The 14769-nt window shown below is 39.4% G+C and overlaps 1 protein-coding gene across 13 annotated transcripts in view; it reads right to left on the bottom strand.

Annotated features, from left to right (window-relative positions):
- The window catches only part of MINDY2 (MINDY lysine 48 deubiquitinase 2), a 107359-nt gene that overhangs the window by 78385 nt on the left and 14205 nt on the right, over positions 1-14769 (bottom strand). For 10 of the 13 annotated variants that reach the window (XR_010590729.1, XR_010590730.1, XR_010590727.1 and 7 more), the window contains exons 2-4: positions 12185-12242; positions 10759-10863; positions 96-160 (exon numbers count right to left, since the gene is read on the bottom strand). Coding sequence is in view for 7 of the 13 variants with exons in the window: in XM_065558272.1 (XP_065414344.1) it covers positions 96-160; positions 10759-10863; positions 12185-12242 (228 nt within the window). In the remaining 6 variants the exon portion in view is untranslated. The remainder of the gene's footprint in view (positions 1-95; positions 161-10758; positions 10864-12184; positions 12243-14769) is intronic. The other 3 variants (XR_010590728.1, XM_008164104.4, XM_024101855.3) reach the window with 1 other exon arrangement.

The following is a 14769-nucleotide window of genomic DNA, read 5'->3' as shown; positions in this document are numbered from 1 at the left end:
CAACAAAAATAATTTAGTGAAAAATAAAAAAAAATAAAAATGCTTTAGTTCATTACTGAAAAACAAACAATTGCTTTTTAGAAACTGTTTCTTACCTGCTCATAATTTAGACGTTGAATTTCAGAAATCTCTTTTGGTTTTGCATCAAGAATATAGTCTCCTTAAAAAAAAATAATAAAAAAAAATTTCAAGTTATAGTTTATTCCACAACTCAAAGCTTTAGATGTACTCTTTAAAAGTTGTCTATCTTCCTGAACCTCTTTGACAAAATGGTGGCATCTTTAAGTAACCGTCTTTAAGAAACTTACCATTGGAACAACTTCCCCAGGGTCATAGTGGATTCTCCATCACTGACATTTTTAAGGCAAGATTGGATGTTTTTGTAAAAGATATGAACTAGGAATTATTTGGGGGAAGTTCTATGACCCGTGTTACATATGACATCAGTGATCCCTTCTGAACATCTATGAATTTAAGTTTACTAATGAACTGATGAGAGCCCACTTCCTCAGAACTTTAATCATAATTGTTAGAGAAAAAGTTAAAACACAGTCTTATCAGAAGTGAAACCCAAATGATAAGTAAACATTTCAGTTAGGCATGTAGCTACTCTATGGCCTGGTCCACACTAACCCCCCACTTAGGACTAAGGTACGCAAATTCAGCTACGTTCGTAGCTGAATTCGAAGTACCTTAATCCGAACTTACCGCGGGTCCAGACGCGGCAGGGAGGCTTCCCCGTCGATGCCGCGTACTCCTCTCGCCGAGCTGGAGTACCGGCGTCGACGGCGAGCACTTCCGGGATCGATTTCAGAACATCGATTGCCTGCCGCCGGACCCGGAGGTAAGTGTAGACGTACCCTATTTGTTGACTTTTTTTTTTTTGAGCAAGTAGTCATTTATTCCTAGAGTTTGACAAAATATTGTTTGCAATGTTCTTTCAGTGTTTCATGAATTAATTTTTATTGGGTCCAAGATTTGCTGTTTTCTGTACCATTTTCAATGTGTCATGATGAGAGTTAAATATTAGTTTGTATTTTAATAATCCTGTTGCTTTGGATAAAGGCATAAGATAAACTGTGTTATATATACAAAGTTATACAGACACAAACTTGTAATTCTTACATCACACAAAAATATCCACTCCCTATTTGTATATATTTACATACATGTTTGTGAAAATCTGATTATACTGTTTGAATGTCTATTAATTTCCCATTTTTATATAATATTCAATTCTTTGTTTTTATGCATTACACTTTGTTTCTGTTCTGCGTGTGTCTCCAGGGGAAAAAAACACATTTTGAAGTGAAAGTTACAATTCTTCTTGCACAGCAAAATATTCCTCTTGCAATCGCAGACCAACTGAGCCCCCTGTTTAAAGAGATCTTTCCTGACAGCCAGATTGCTCATTCAGACCAAACCTTGGACTAGATGGGACACAGCCCTCTATTATCCAAGTGAAGCTAGCAAATCCCAAATCATATTTCAAGTTTAAGCCACTAAAAGAAATAGTAACAGCAGCAAGGTGGCCACATGGTAATATAACAAAGTACATGAATAAAATCAGACACCAAATTAGAAACCAATATAGATATTAAAAGAAATGTGAAATCTAAATCCTTTATGTTTTGTTAGCATCAGATTAAATACATGTAAAAATAAAGTAATTAAACAATTTACTTAAAGTATAGTTTGGTTGGGTTTTATTTTAATTTCATTTTAATTTATTTTGCATTTATTTTGGAATCTGATTATTTAGGCTTGCTGTAAATGTAATATGAGCAATTATATCAAAATCAAATGACACTGAAAAGTAGGGCTGTCCATTAATCAGTTAACTCACACGATTTACTCAAAAAAATTAATCGCTATATTAAAAAATTAATTGCAATTAATCGCACTTAACACTAAAATACCAATTGTGGATATTTTTCTACATTTTCAATATTGATTTCAATTATAACAGAATACAAAATGCACTGTGCTCACTTTATATTATTTTTGATTACAAATATATGCACTGTAAAAATGATAAACAAAAGAAATAGTATTTTTCATTTCACCTCATACAAGTACTGAAGTGCCATTTCTTTATCGTGAAAGTGTAATTTACAAATGCAGATATTTTTGGTTACATAACTGCACTCTAAAACAAAACAGTTTAAAACTTTAGAGCCTACAAGTCCACTCAGTCCTACTTCTTATTCTGTCTGTCGCTAAGACAAACAAGTTTGTTTACATTGACGGGAGATACTGCTGCCTACTTCTTGTTTACAATGTCACCTGAAAGTGATAACAGGTGTTTGCATGGCACTGTTGTAGCCAGCGTTGCAAGGTATGTGCTAACGGTTCATATATCCCTTCATGCTTCAACCACCATTCCAGAGGACATGCTTCTATGCTGATGATTGGTTCTGTTTGCTAACGATTCAAAGTAGTGCAGACTGACGCCTGTTCATTTTCGTCATCTGAATCAGATGCCACCAGCAGAAGGTTGATTTTCTTTTTTGGTGGTTTGGGTTCTGTAGTTTCTACATCAGTGTTGCTCTTTTAAGACTTCTAAAAGCATGCTCCACACCTCATCCCTCTCAGATTTTGGACAGCACTTCAGATTCTGAAACCTGGGGTTGAGTGCTATAGCTATTTTTAGAAATCTCACATCGGTACCGTCTTTGCGTTTTGTCAAATCTGCTGTAAAAGTGTTCTTAAAACAAACATGTGCTGGATCATCATCTGAGACTGCTATAACATGAAATATATGCAGAATGCAGGTAAAACAGAGCAGGGGACATACAATTCTCCCTCCAAGGAGTACAGTCACAAATTTAATTGATGGATTATTTTTTTTAACTAACATCAGCAGCATGGAAACATGTCCTCTGGAATGGTGGCCGAAGCATGGAAGGGACATATGAACCTTTAGCGCATTTGGCACGTAAATACCTTGCAACGCTGGCTACAACAGTGCCATGCAAACACCTGTTATCACTTTCAGGTGACATTGTAAACAAGAAGTAGGCAGCAGTATCTCCCGTCAATGTAAACAAGCTTGTTTGTCTTAGCGACAGACAGAATAAGAAGTAGGACTGAGTGGACTTGTAGGCTCTAAAGTTTTACACTGTTTTGTTTTAGAGTGTAGTTATGTAACAAAAAAAAACAAAACAAAAAATCGCATTTGTAAATTATACTTTCACAATAAAGAGATGCCACTTCAGTACTTGTATGAGGTGAAATGAAAAATACTATTTCTTTTGTTTATCATTTTTACAGTGCATATATTTGTAATCAAAAATAATAATATAAAGCGACCACTGTGCACTTTGTATTCTGTGTTGTAATTGAAATTAATATATTTGAATATGTAGTAAACATCCAAATTTATTTAAAATAAATGGTATTGTATTGTTAACAGAGCGATTAATCTTTTTAATCGCTTGTCAGCCTTACTGAAAAGTGTTTTTCAAATGGATGATCACTAGGAGAAGGTGATATAGAAAATAAACACATTGTTGTATTGATAAAACAGTTCTCTTTTTTGTTAGGTTTATATAAAAACAGTTTATTTTTTGAATACTTCTCCTATACTGTCCACTGACTGTGTGCCTAAACCAGGGGTTGTTAACTCAGGTCCTCAGGGATCTCCAACCATCTAAATTTTTGTTTCCGACAGCAAATAATTGTTTTTATTAAAATCCATTAATTTGTGTTGCATATAGAATGCTCACGTGCCCTCGACATTTTTATGAATTAGGACATTTAAGTGTTTTATATGCAATATTAAGCAGTGTATATTTAAAACAAACTATTAAGTGAAGTGCCAGTTGGATTAAAACCCTGGACTATTGGCTGTCACCAAGGACCAAAGATGATCTAACACACCAGCTGGGAAAATCTCACTCTTTGGCCTTGAATCTCACTCTTTGGAGCTGTAAATCTCACTCTTAAGGGCAGCCAACCCTCGGCATCTCTGTTAGCTATTAGTTTATCAAAGAGAACAGAAACTCCTAAAACATTTGCCTAGACTTCGATTTTTAAAATGTGATGAAATAATATAGAGCAATGCCCTCACAGCACATATGATCATAACCCCAGACAAATACATTCTTTAACAAAGTTAATGAGAGATCTTGAATCAATACCCAAATTGTTGTTTGCCACGAGTTACAGACCCTTTGAAACAATAAATCTGTAGATGCTTTGATAGAACATAGCAATATCTGCTTTATAGGTTAGATTAAAACATGGTCAGACAAAATATGAATTGCTTTGAAAATTAGTATGGATTTGGTTTCAAATAGTTGTAGAATTTGACTAATGCATCCAGATCTAATAAACTATTTAATTTGTGTATAATACACTAATCAAAGTATATAAAAATTGAGGATATTGGCAGCAGCCAACTGGCTAGGAGTACTGCAAAGAGCCAACTCCTTTCCCCATGAGCAGTATAATCTTCCGTCTCTTGGGAGTAGGAGAGGTGTGGGGACCAACCAGACCAAAGGCTCTTGTCCCATCCCATTACTCTTCATATATATGTGTATATATACATATATACACACACACACACACACACACACATATATACATATACACACAAGTTAGCTACCAGCCTTTCAGAATCCTCCCAATGTTGCTTTATTTTGCCTTGCAGCATCTTTCTCCCCCAATCTCTATGAGTTAAGTCTTCCCTTATCAGATATTAACTCACCATCTCCTAAGAGGCCCTTTGAGAAGAATGAAACAGTGGGAATTTCCTCACAACAGGCAGCTTCTTACCATAACCTGAGAAAACCTGGCAGATATTTAGCAAGGGATCCAAAAATTACTGTGTCCTCATGAAACACTTAAGGGGGACCATCTGTCATAAGAGCCTGAATCACCCCTATACTTTGAGCTGAAGTGAGGCTACTAAGAAAAGCTGTCTTTGCAGGTAGGTGGTAAAGGGAACAGCTTGCTCAGCACTCAGAGGGGCGGAAATCCATCAGCTCTGCTAATACTTAGGCTTGGCAGAATTGAATTTTTATTTTATTGTTTTGACAGATAATATTGATGTTTATTTTTAAGCATTGTTCCAATTTTTATTATTTACATTTTCACAGTTGAGGGAAATTATGGAGGGAGGGGTCAGACAATGACAGAAGATGATGAGATTCAAGAAGTTCAAGCTTTATAACCATTAACACCACAAACTGTCAGCATCAAATGTCAAAGTATACAAAGGTTTCAGAGTAGCAGCCGTGTTAGTCTGTATCCGCAAAAAGAAGAACAGGAGGACTTGTGGCACCTTAGAGACTAACAAATTTATTAGAGCATAAGCTTTCGTGGACTATAGCCCACTTCTTCGGATGCATATAGAATGGAACATATATTGAGGAGATATATATACACACATACAGAGAGCATAAACAGGTGGGAGTTGTCTTACCACCTCTGAGAGGCCAATTAATTAAGAGAAAAAAACTTTTGAAGTGATAATCAAGCTAGCCCAGCACAGACAGACAGTTAGATAACAAGTGTGAGAATACTTACAAGGGGAGATAGATTTCAATGTTTGTAATGGCCCAACCATTCCCAGTCCTTATTCAAACCGGAGTTGATTGTGTCTAGTTTGCATATCAATTCTAGCTCAGCAGTTTCTCGTTGGAGTCTGTTTTTGAAGTTTTTCTGTTGTAATATGGCACATGATGGCATATATCACATTGGTAGATGTGCAGGTGAACGAGCCCCTGATGGTATGGCTGATGTGATTAGGTCCTATGATGATGTCACTGGAATAGATATGTGGACAGAGTTGACATCGGGGTTTGTTACAAGGATAGGTTCCTGGGTTAGTGGTTTTGTTCAGTGATGTGTGGTTGCTGGTGAGTATTTGTTTTAGGTTGGGGGGTTGTCTGTAAGCGAGGACAGGTCTGTCTCCCAAGATCTGTGAGAGTAAAGGATCATCTTTCAGGATAGGTTGTAGATCTCTGATGATGCGCTGGAGAGGTTTTAGTTGGGGGCTGAAGGTGACAGCTAGTGGTGTTCTGTTATTTTCTTTGTTGGGCCTGTCTTGTAGGAGGTGACTTCTGGGTACTCGTCTGGCTCTGTCAATCTGTTTTTTCACTTCAGCAGGTGGGTATTGTAGTTTTAAGAATGCTTGATAGAGATCTTGTAGGTGCTTGTCTCTATCCGAGGGATTGGAGCAAATGCGGTTATATCTTAGAGCTTGGCTGTAGACAATGGATCGTGTGGTGTGTCCTAGATGGAAGCTGGAGGCATGTAGGTAAGTGTAGCGGTCAGTAGGTTTCCGGTATAGGGTGGTATTTATGTGACCATCGCTTATTAGCACAGTAGTGTCCAGGAAATGGACCGCTTGTGTGGATTGATCTAGGCTGAGGTTGATGGTGGGATGGAAATTATTGAAATCATGGTGAAATTCCTCAAGGGCTTCTTTTCCATGGGTCCAGATGATGAAGATGTCATCAATGTAGCGCAAGTAGAGTAGGGGCGTTAGGGGACGAGAGCTAAGGAAGCGTTGTTCTAAGTCAGCCATAAAAATGTTGGCATATTGTGGGGCCATGCGGGTACCCATAGCAGTGCCGCTGACTTGAAGGTATATATTGTCCCCAAATGTGAAATAGTTGTGGGTGAGGACAAAATCACAAAGTTCAGCCACCAGGTTAGCTGTGATATTATCAGGGATACTGTTCCTGATAGCTTGTAGTCCATCTTTGTGTGGAATATTGGTGTAGAGGGCTTCTACGTCCATAGTGGCCAGGATGGTGTTTTCTGGAAGATCACCGATGGATTGTAGTTTCCTCAGGAAGTCAGTGGTGTCTCGAAGATAGCTGGGAGTGCTGGTAGCGTAGGGTCTGAGGAGAGAGTCTACATAACCAGACAAGCCTGATGTTAGGGTGCCAATGCCTGAGATGATGGGTCGTCCAGGATATCCAGGTTTATGGATCTTGGGTAGCAAATAGAATACCCCTGGTCGGGGTTCTAGGCATGTGTCTGTACAGATTTGTTCCTGTGCTTTGTCAGGGAGTTTTTTTAGCAGATGGTGTAGTTTCTTTAGGTAATCCTCAGTGGGATCAGAGGATAATGGCCTGTAGAATGTGGTGTTAGAGAGCTGTCTAGCAGCCTCCTGGTCATATTCCAATTTATTCATGATGACGACAGCACCTCCTTTGCCATCATGTGCCAGCAATGCCCCTCTGCCATGTACATTGGCCAAACCGGACAGTCTCTACGCAAAAGAATTAATGGACACAAATCTGACATCAGGAATCAAAATACTCAAAAACCAGTGGGAGAACACTTTAACCTGTCTGGTCATTCAGTGACAGACCTGCGGGTGGCTATATTACAACAGAAAAACTTCAAAAACAGACTCCAACGAGAAACTGCTGAGCTAGAATTGATATGCAAACTAGACACAATCAACTCCGGTTTGAATAAGGACTGGGAATGGTTGGGCCATTACAAACATTGAAATCTATCTCCCCTTGTAAGTATTCTCACACTTGTTATCTAACTGTCTGTCTGTGCTGGGCTAGCTTGATTATCACTTCAAAAGTTTTTTTCTCTTAATTAATTGGCCTCTCAGAGGTGGTAAGACAACTCCCACCTGTTTATGCTCTCTGTATGTGTGTATATATATCTCCTCAATATATGTTCCATTCTATATGCATCCGAAGAAGTGGGCTATAGTCCACGAAAGCTTATGCTCTAATAAATTTGTTAGTCTCTAAGGTGCCACAAGTCCTCCTGTTCTTCTTTTTAAAGTATACAAAGTAAATATCCTTAAATCAAACTAAGTTCTCAGGCAGCATTTCTCTTAGTTTGCCTATTTGCAAATTTTGATTAAGGAAATACTTTCTGGTTGGTTTGTGTGTGTATAGTGAAATTGACATTTATGACAATTATCGAGGAAAAGCTCATCCTTCCAAGTCTACTAATACTATATTGAGGTCCCAAGGATAAGGGGGCTTCCAAATCAGTGGAAAAATGTGAATGAGGCCTTTAAGGAATCTTCCTGCTGTGGGATGTGGGAAAAACAAAAAAAGTATGGCTCCCTGGATAGGAGTGTGTTATGCAGATATTGCTGCTAGAAGGAACCTTATGGAGCTGATTGAAAAACTGAGATTATTTCAGAGTTAGTAAATAGTCCAGTATTGCTGAAATTGGTGATGTCAGGGGAGAAAGCTGGTGCTGAGATCCTCAAAACAAAAAAAAAATCTCTTCCATTCAGCTTTATAATTAAATCTCATGAAGGCTTCCTGCTTTAGAGCAGGGGGGGAGGGATAGCTCAGTAGTTTGAGCATTGGCCTGCTAAACCCAGGGTTGTGAGTTCAATCCTTGAGGGGGCCACTTAGGGATCTGGGGCAAGATCAGTACTTGGTCCTGCTAGTGAAGGCAGGGGGCTGGACTCGATGACCTTTCAAGGTCCCTTCCAGTTCTAGGAGATGGGATATCTCCATTTATTATTATAGAGCAGAATGTTCTGAACCTCAGAAGAAAGCTTCTTTCTGTGGACATCATCCAGCCAACATCCTGGCTGTCAGATGTAACAGAGTTGGGTCCAGGTGTATAATCTAACTGTTGTTCTCAAAGACTACGCAGCCAGGGCCGGTAAGGTGATGGTGGCTATGTTGAAACGTTCATCAGTTCTAAATACCACAACTGCCTGGCCCAAACTGGAGTGTGTCCTCAGTACCCTTGGCATCATGGACATTGGTGGAAAGGTATGCATTAGTCTTAGTAGCCAGGCAATTAAAAAACAAAAACAAAAACAAACAAAAAATGACATCTGTCAGGGAGGATTGACTCCAACACCCTCTTAAACAGATTGTCAGACTTCTGTTGTTCTGGTCTGGGGCAAACAGATCTATTTCTGGAAATCTCCATTTGTGAAAGATGTTATGTAGGACTGAGTCTCTGACAGATCACGCATGGTAATCTGAGAACAGCCCATCAGCTGTTCTATGAAAATAATGAGACCAGGACGGCCAGGCAACCACAGTGGTTTGATTCAGAATGCACCAATTCCATTGCCACATGGCTCCTGATAGAGCAGGGAATGACCTTGCTCCCCCATGGCTTGTTGACATAATGCATAGTTGTGGTAAAGTCTGTCAGAACATGTACTGTGGATCCGAAATGCTTTTTCATGCCAGTTGGACGGTTCTGAGCTCTAGATATTTATGTAGAGAAAAGCTTTTTGAGATGTCTGAGTGTCTTGGGAGGCAGCAGGTACTGTGTTGTACACCTGATGAGGAGAGAGCTTTTTGAGGGACTGTGACCATCATGTCCATGCAGTGCCTTCTGGATAGATAAACTGATTTCAACTTCAACCATCCTTCAATAGAATGTAGGTCAAGTCTGACAATCTCGGACGTAAGAGCATGAGGCCATGGGTCCTAGTAGCCTGAGACACGTTCTTACTGATGGTCTTAATTGATCTTGAAGTGGGTTGATAAAACCTATCATTATTTGGAATCTCTTGTGTAAGATAAGCTGTCATGGACCTGGACTCTATCAGTGTTCCTAAGAAATCTACGCTGAGTCAGTACAGTTTTTTGTCTTTTGATGTGGATCTAGCGAGGCAAACCACATTAGAATTATTTGTACTGAGTTAATCACCTGTTGTGGTGATCTTCCTCGAATCCTCTAGTAATCAAGTTATGGATGAACCTGGATTCTTTATCTCCTTAGATAATCACCACAACTATTGAATACATTCAGTGATGTGGAAAGATCAAGGGTAGGACTGGTAGCAAGATGTTCCCACCATGAATCTGAAGTATTTCCTGTAGACTGGCTGGACTGATATATAGAATAGGCATCTTGCAAGTCAAGAGCTGCAAATCAGTCCTGAAGATCTAATGAGTGAATTATAGAGGTCAAAATCACCATCCTGAACTTGAAATAACAGATTTTAAATCTTATCAGTGCTAATACCCTCGGGAGGGGAAAGGAGAGTGTCTAACCTAACAAGTTTATCTAAGGGAAAAAGACATGTGTTTTTGTAAACAGATGATTAACTATGATTCTGACTAACACCCACTAGCACAGTCTCCAGAGCAAAGGAGACAACTGCTATGGCTGCGAAACAGAACCTCTGGCCATAAGAAAGAACTCAGGGACAGCTAGACCTGTTCCAACCTTTACGCCATCAGGTGAGGGGATAAAAGGGCATGTAGGATGCAGGCAGAGCCCCACACTCTACTGCCCAAAAGAAACCATCTCACATGCATGAAGCATATGCACACCAAGAGCAAAATCCATTTAGGCAATCACTCACAGAAGAATCAATCAGTCCAGGGTTGTAATTCATCCTTATGAAAATATGTTATAGAATATTCTCCATAGCCAGTTTACTAGTAGGGCTGCTTAAGAGTTTCTTTGTAGCATTAGCAATGGTAGAAGTGTTTTAAATCTCCATTATTATTCTTCACTGTTTGCTATATGTAATGGATGCTGGTTACTAAATTTCATAAATAACCTCAACTCTATATGCTTAGAATAGCCTTCAAACAGTAGATTAAAATAAAGGCTACTGGGAAAAACAAACAAGAATTTTTTAATTACTGCAACTAAGAAAAATTTAATGTTTAGTGCCTCTGACTGACAAGCAGCCCCAAATCACAGATATGTATATGGCCATATAAACCAAGTGATGTTTCCCATTCTTTCTTGCCATCTCCTATGGTTCTTGATGGGACAGAGATGACAGTAGCCCTCAGTTAAAATGACCTCTTACAAAACAGCCATTACCTCCCTTTGTTCTCAGCAAGCGTGAAGCAAAGCTGCTCTCAAAGAAGATGGTGTCACCTATGCCGTGAGGGTCCACGATCTCCTCAGCATGGCCTAATTTCTTTCCTATTGGGAACAACAAGAGGTGGTGGCCGTTTCCTAAGAGAACAGTTCTCTGTGGCATTCCCTAAATACCAAAATTCTATTTATCAGCCTCAGTTATGAAAAGTAAAAGCAGGAAGTTACTACTAATCATAAAATGAATGCCCTCAAATAGAGCCAATGCATGAGATTTCAGTGAGTTTTAACTCTATGGGGAGTTTGAAGTCTGTTATTCCATTATTAAAATAATTCATAGTAAAGTGTTCAGACACTGGATGCTAAATTTCTTAAAGAACTCATTAAAAAACTTTAAAACTGATGTTATTTCAAACTAATTAACCAAATTTGGTGCAGAATGAATTGACAAATAAAAGAGCAAGTGCAATAATTGTGGGAAGGATATGCTGTATTCCTTATACATAAAGTGGTTGAATTCCTGCTTTAAGAAAAAACCACCCCTCACAGTTCCATAATACATGCTCATAAAAAGTAAATCTAAACAGTCCATCTATACAAGTGCTTCCTACAGTAGCACAGATCCATTCATTGTATAGTGCCTAATCTTTATGTGTTTTTCCTCCTTGTTATTTTAACCCACAATAAACTATTCCCTAGGGAAGGAATGTTATAGAGAAAATCGTTCTTTTCACTTTTTCAGGTTAATTTTATACAAAAAACTGAAACATCACTCCAAAGTTATTAGGCTGGGAGGGAAGGACCTGTAGTGTCTAGAGCTTAAAATGTGTGGTGATTGAACCTTGAATATCTGAATGTTCTGGACTATCAGAGTTAGACTTGTCCTCTGGAAACAGTTGTAGATGGGTTAGAGACTGAACCTGAGAATGAAGTGGAGCCTGCAAATAAGAGACCCCCGTGCCAATTACCTACCGTGCCAATTACATTAATTTTTTGTTGTTCTTGTGATTAGGCAAGAACAAGGAGAAAAATAAAGTCACTGTAGAAATTTAAAAGAAACAATTGTCTTCGTACTTTTCAGGAGATAGAATATGAACAAAGCAAGGAACATGAAGAAGAAAATGTCTATTGGCATCCTGGAGCATGAGGCCAGGCCATCTGCATGATCCAGGCCATAAGCTGGCAGTCACAGCAACATTTTACATATAACCATGAAGGTAGAGCACAGAACTTCCATTAGCAGCACCAATGAAAAGAACGAATGCTAACCAAGGTAGTCTAGTATACCAGATTATATTTTGCGTAACCTATATTCAATCAAAACCTGCTGGAGAAAAAGTTATATGGAAAAATATTCTCATGTAATACTACCAAGTGATAAACTACTTTCTTAAATATAATTATAAATCTATCCTGGGTCACTACTAACCTAAATATTCCATCAGCTGTTCAGCAGTTATGATTTCCATCATTGGTGGCAGCTTGACCTGTGAAAGAAAAGGATTTTGCTTCAAAAACTGAGAAGTATATTTGAGGAAGTTTGTGTTTCACTTTTTGATTTTAATGTTTTTACAAGCTCTTCTGAGCAGAGAGCATACCTATCTCTGTGTTTATACAGCACCTAGCACAAGGGGGCCCAGATCCTATAGGATATCTCTAAGGGATACCATACTATATTTCAAAAAATAGAAAATACTTTCTAGTACATGAACTAAACACACACAAGGGTGAAAGATCTCTCCACCACAACACGACAGTACGGTCACACAACTTAAAGGAATGACAGTTGCATACTGCTTGTGTACTGTATTTAATGTAACATGGTTAAATTTTTTTTTTTTTTTTAATTGTACGTAGTGGAAAGTTAACTTGCTTTTCTACCATCTTTTCCTTCTTCGCTTCACTCACCTTTTCTTCTTTCCTTTCTCTTCCCCTCCAACTCCTGCTCTTTCCCTAGAATGTTTTTTCTCTACTTCCTCTCCTACATTTTCCTTCCTTCTCACAAGGTCCATCCCTCTCTCTCTCTCTCATATTTCACTATTCTAAATTATCCCATCAAGCTTTTCCTCTCTCCCCTCCATCATGCAAATTCAGATATAGGATTTTTATTTATTTATTTTAAAGAGAATACCTAATAGCAAAAGGAAACAGATACTAAACACTGGGCCAAATTCCTGTGGAAATACTTAAGTGAAACCTCTCTCCATATACACACAAAGAAAGAATTGGTGCTGAAATCCCTGAATCTTGCTTGGAGCACCATCTTTTGTATCAGCCTCCAACTAGTAGGCGTCTGATAAATGTGAAGCTCTCACGCCAGTCTCCCAAGCCTCTGGGGCTGCTAGAAAAGAAGAAAGTCTTCTCTGTTTACTTCTTTACCAACTCTGAACATGGAACCCAAACCTCAATTGGAGTCATACTCCTTGGAAAATAGTTCCAGTGCCTACTTCTGCAACTGATGAAAATGAAATTCAATTGTCAGTTTCACTGCTTCCAGTGGGATTCAAAAAAGGCAGAAATGGAAACTAACAAGGCAAGTTTTCACTCCACTGCATCTTGGCAAAACTATAAACAACATAAGCAGCACTAAAGCTCTCTGAAAACTCTGGAAGACAGAACAGCATCAGGTGACAATTTTGGAAAGGTTTCAAAATCATAAGGGCTGAAAAACCTTAATACTTGATTCTCAAGAAGCTGATGGAAGCATTTGCCTAGACAAGCAAATTTTTGAAACCTTTTAAAACTGAGCTACTTAGAATGATTAGACTTATACAACATCTCAACTTAATTGCAAATCAAATCTATTTTTATAGGGCTTCTATGGCCTGGTTTACACTAGGAGGTTATGTTGAATTTAGCAGCGTTAAATCGAATTAACGCTGCACCCGTCCACACAAGGAAGCTATTTAGTTTGACATAAAGGTCTCAAATTCGTTTTCTGTACTCCTCCCCAACGAGGGGAGTAGCGCTAAATTCAACATGGCCATGTCGAATTAGGGTAGGTGTGGATGGAATTTGACGCTAATAGCTCCGGGAGCTATCCCACAGTGCACCACTCTGACGCTCTGGACAGCAGTCCAAGCTCGGATGCTCTGACCAGCCACACAGGAAAAGCCCCGGGAAAATTTGAATTCCTTTTCCTGTCTGGGCAGTTTGAATCTCATTTCCTGTTTGGACATCGTGGTGAGCTCAGCAGCACTGGCAACGATGCAGAGTTCTCCAGCAGAGGTGACCATGAAATCTCAGAATAGAAAGAGGGCCCCAGCATGGACCGATCGGGAAGTCTTGGATCTGATCGCTGTGTGGGGCGATGAATCCGTGCTTTCAGAGCTGCGATCGAAAAGACGGAATGCAAAGATCTACAAGAAGATCTCAAAAGCCAGCACAGAGAGAGAGTACAGTCGGGATGCAACTCAGTGCAGTGTGAAAATCAAGGAGCTGAGACAAGCGTACCAGAAGACCAAAAAGTCAAACGGACGCTCCGGATCCCAGCCCCAGACATGCCGTTTCTACAAGGCACTGCATTCCATTCTAGGTGCGGCCGCCACCACTACCCCACCACTGACCGTGGACTCTGAGGATGGGATATTGTCGACGGCCGCTTCCTCGGAGATGTTAGTGGACGGGGAAGATGAGGAAGGTGAGGAGGAGGACGAGGCAGTCGACAGCGCTTACAATGCTGATTTCCCAGACAGCCAGGATCTCTTCATCACCCTCATAGAAATCCCCTACCAACCGTCCCCTGGCATTAACCCAGACCCTGAATCAGGGGAAGGATCAGTCGGTAAGTGTTTTAAACATGTAAACATTTATTTTGAACAGAACAGGAATATTAACAATGGGTTTTTCATGATTTGTTTGCCCTAGGCGCTTATCGTTTTAGTCTTTGGCAGTGCAACTACTGCAAAAGAATCTAACAATGTCCGGTTTATCATGATTAGTTTGCCCTAGGCGCTCTACTTTTTAGTCCTTGCCAGTGCAGCTACTGGAAAAGAAGGTCTATATGTCCGGGGA

Source organism: Chrysemys picta, chromosome 10 (assembly GCF_011386835.1).
Source record: "Chrysemys picta bellii isolate R12L10 chromosome 10, ASM1138683v2, whole genome shotgun sequence".
NCBI classification, from domain to species: domain Eukaryota; kingdom Metazoa; phylum Chordata; order Testudines; family Emydidae; genus Chrysemys; species Chrysemys picta.
Note: the sequence above shows the minus strand (reverse complement) of the source record. Positions and strands in the feature narration are given on the sequence as shown.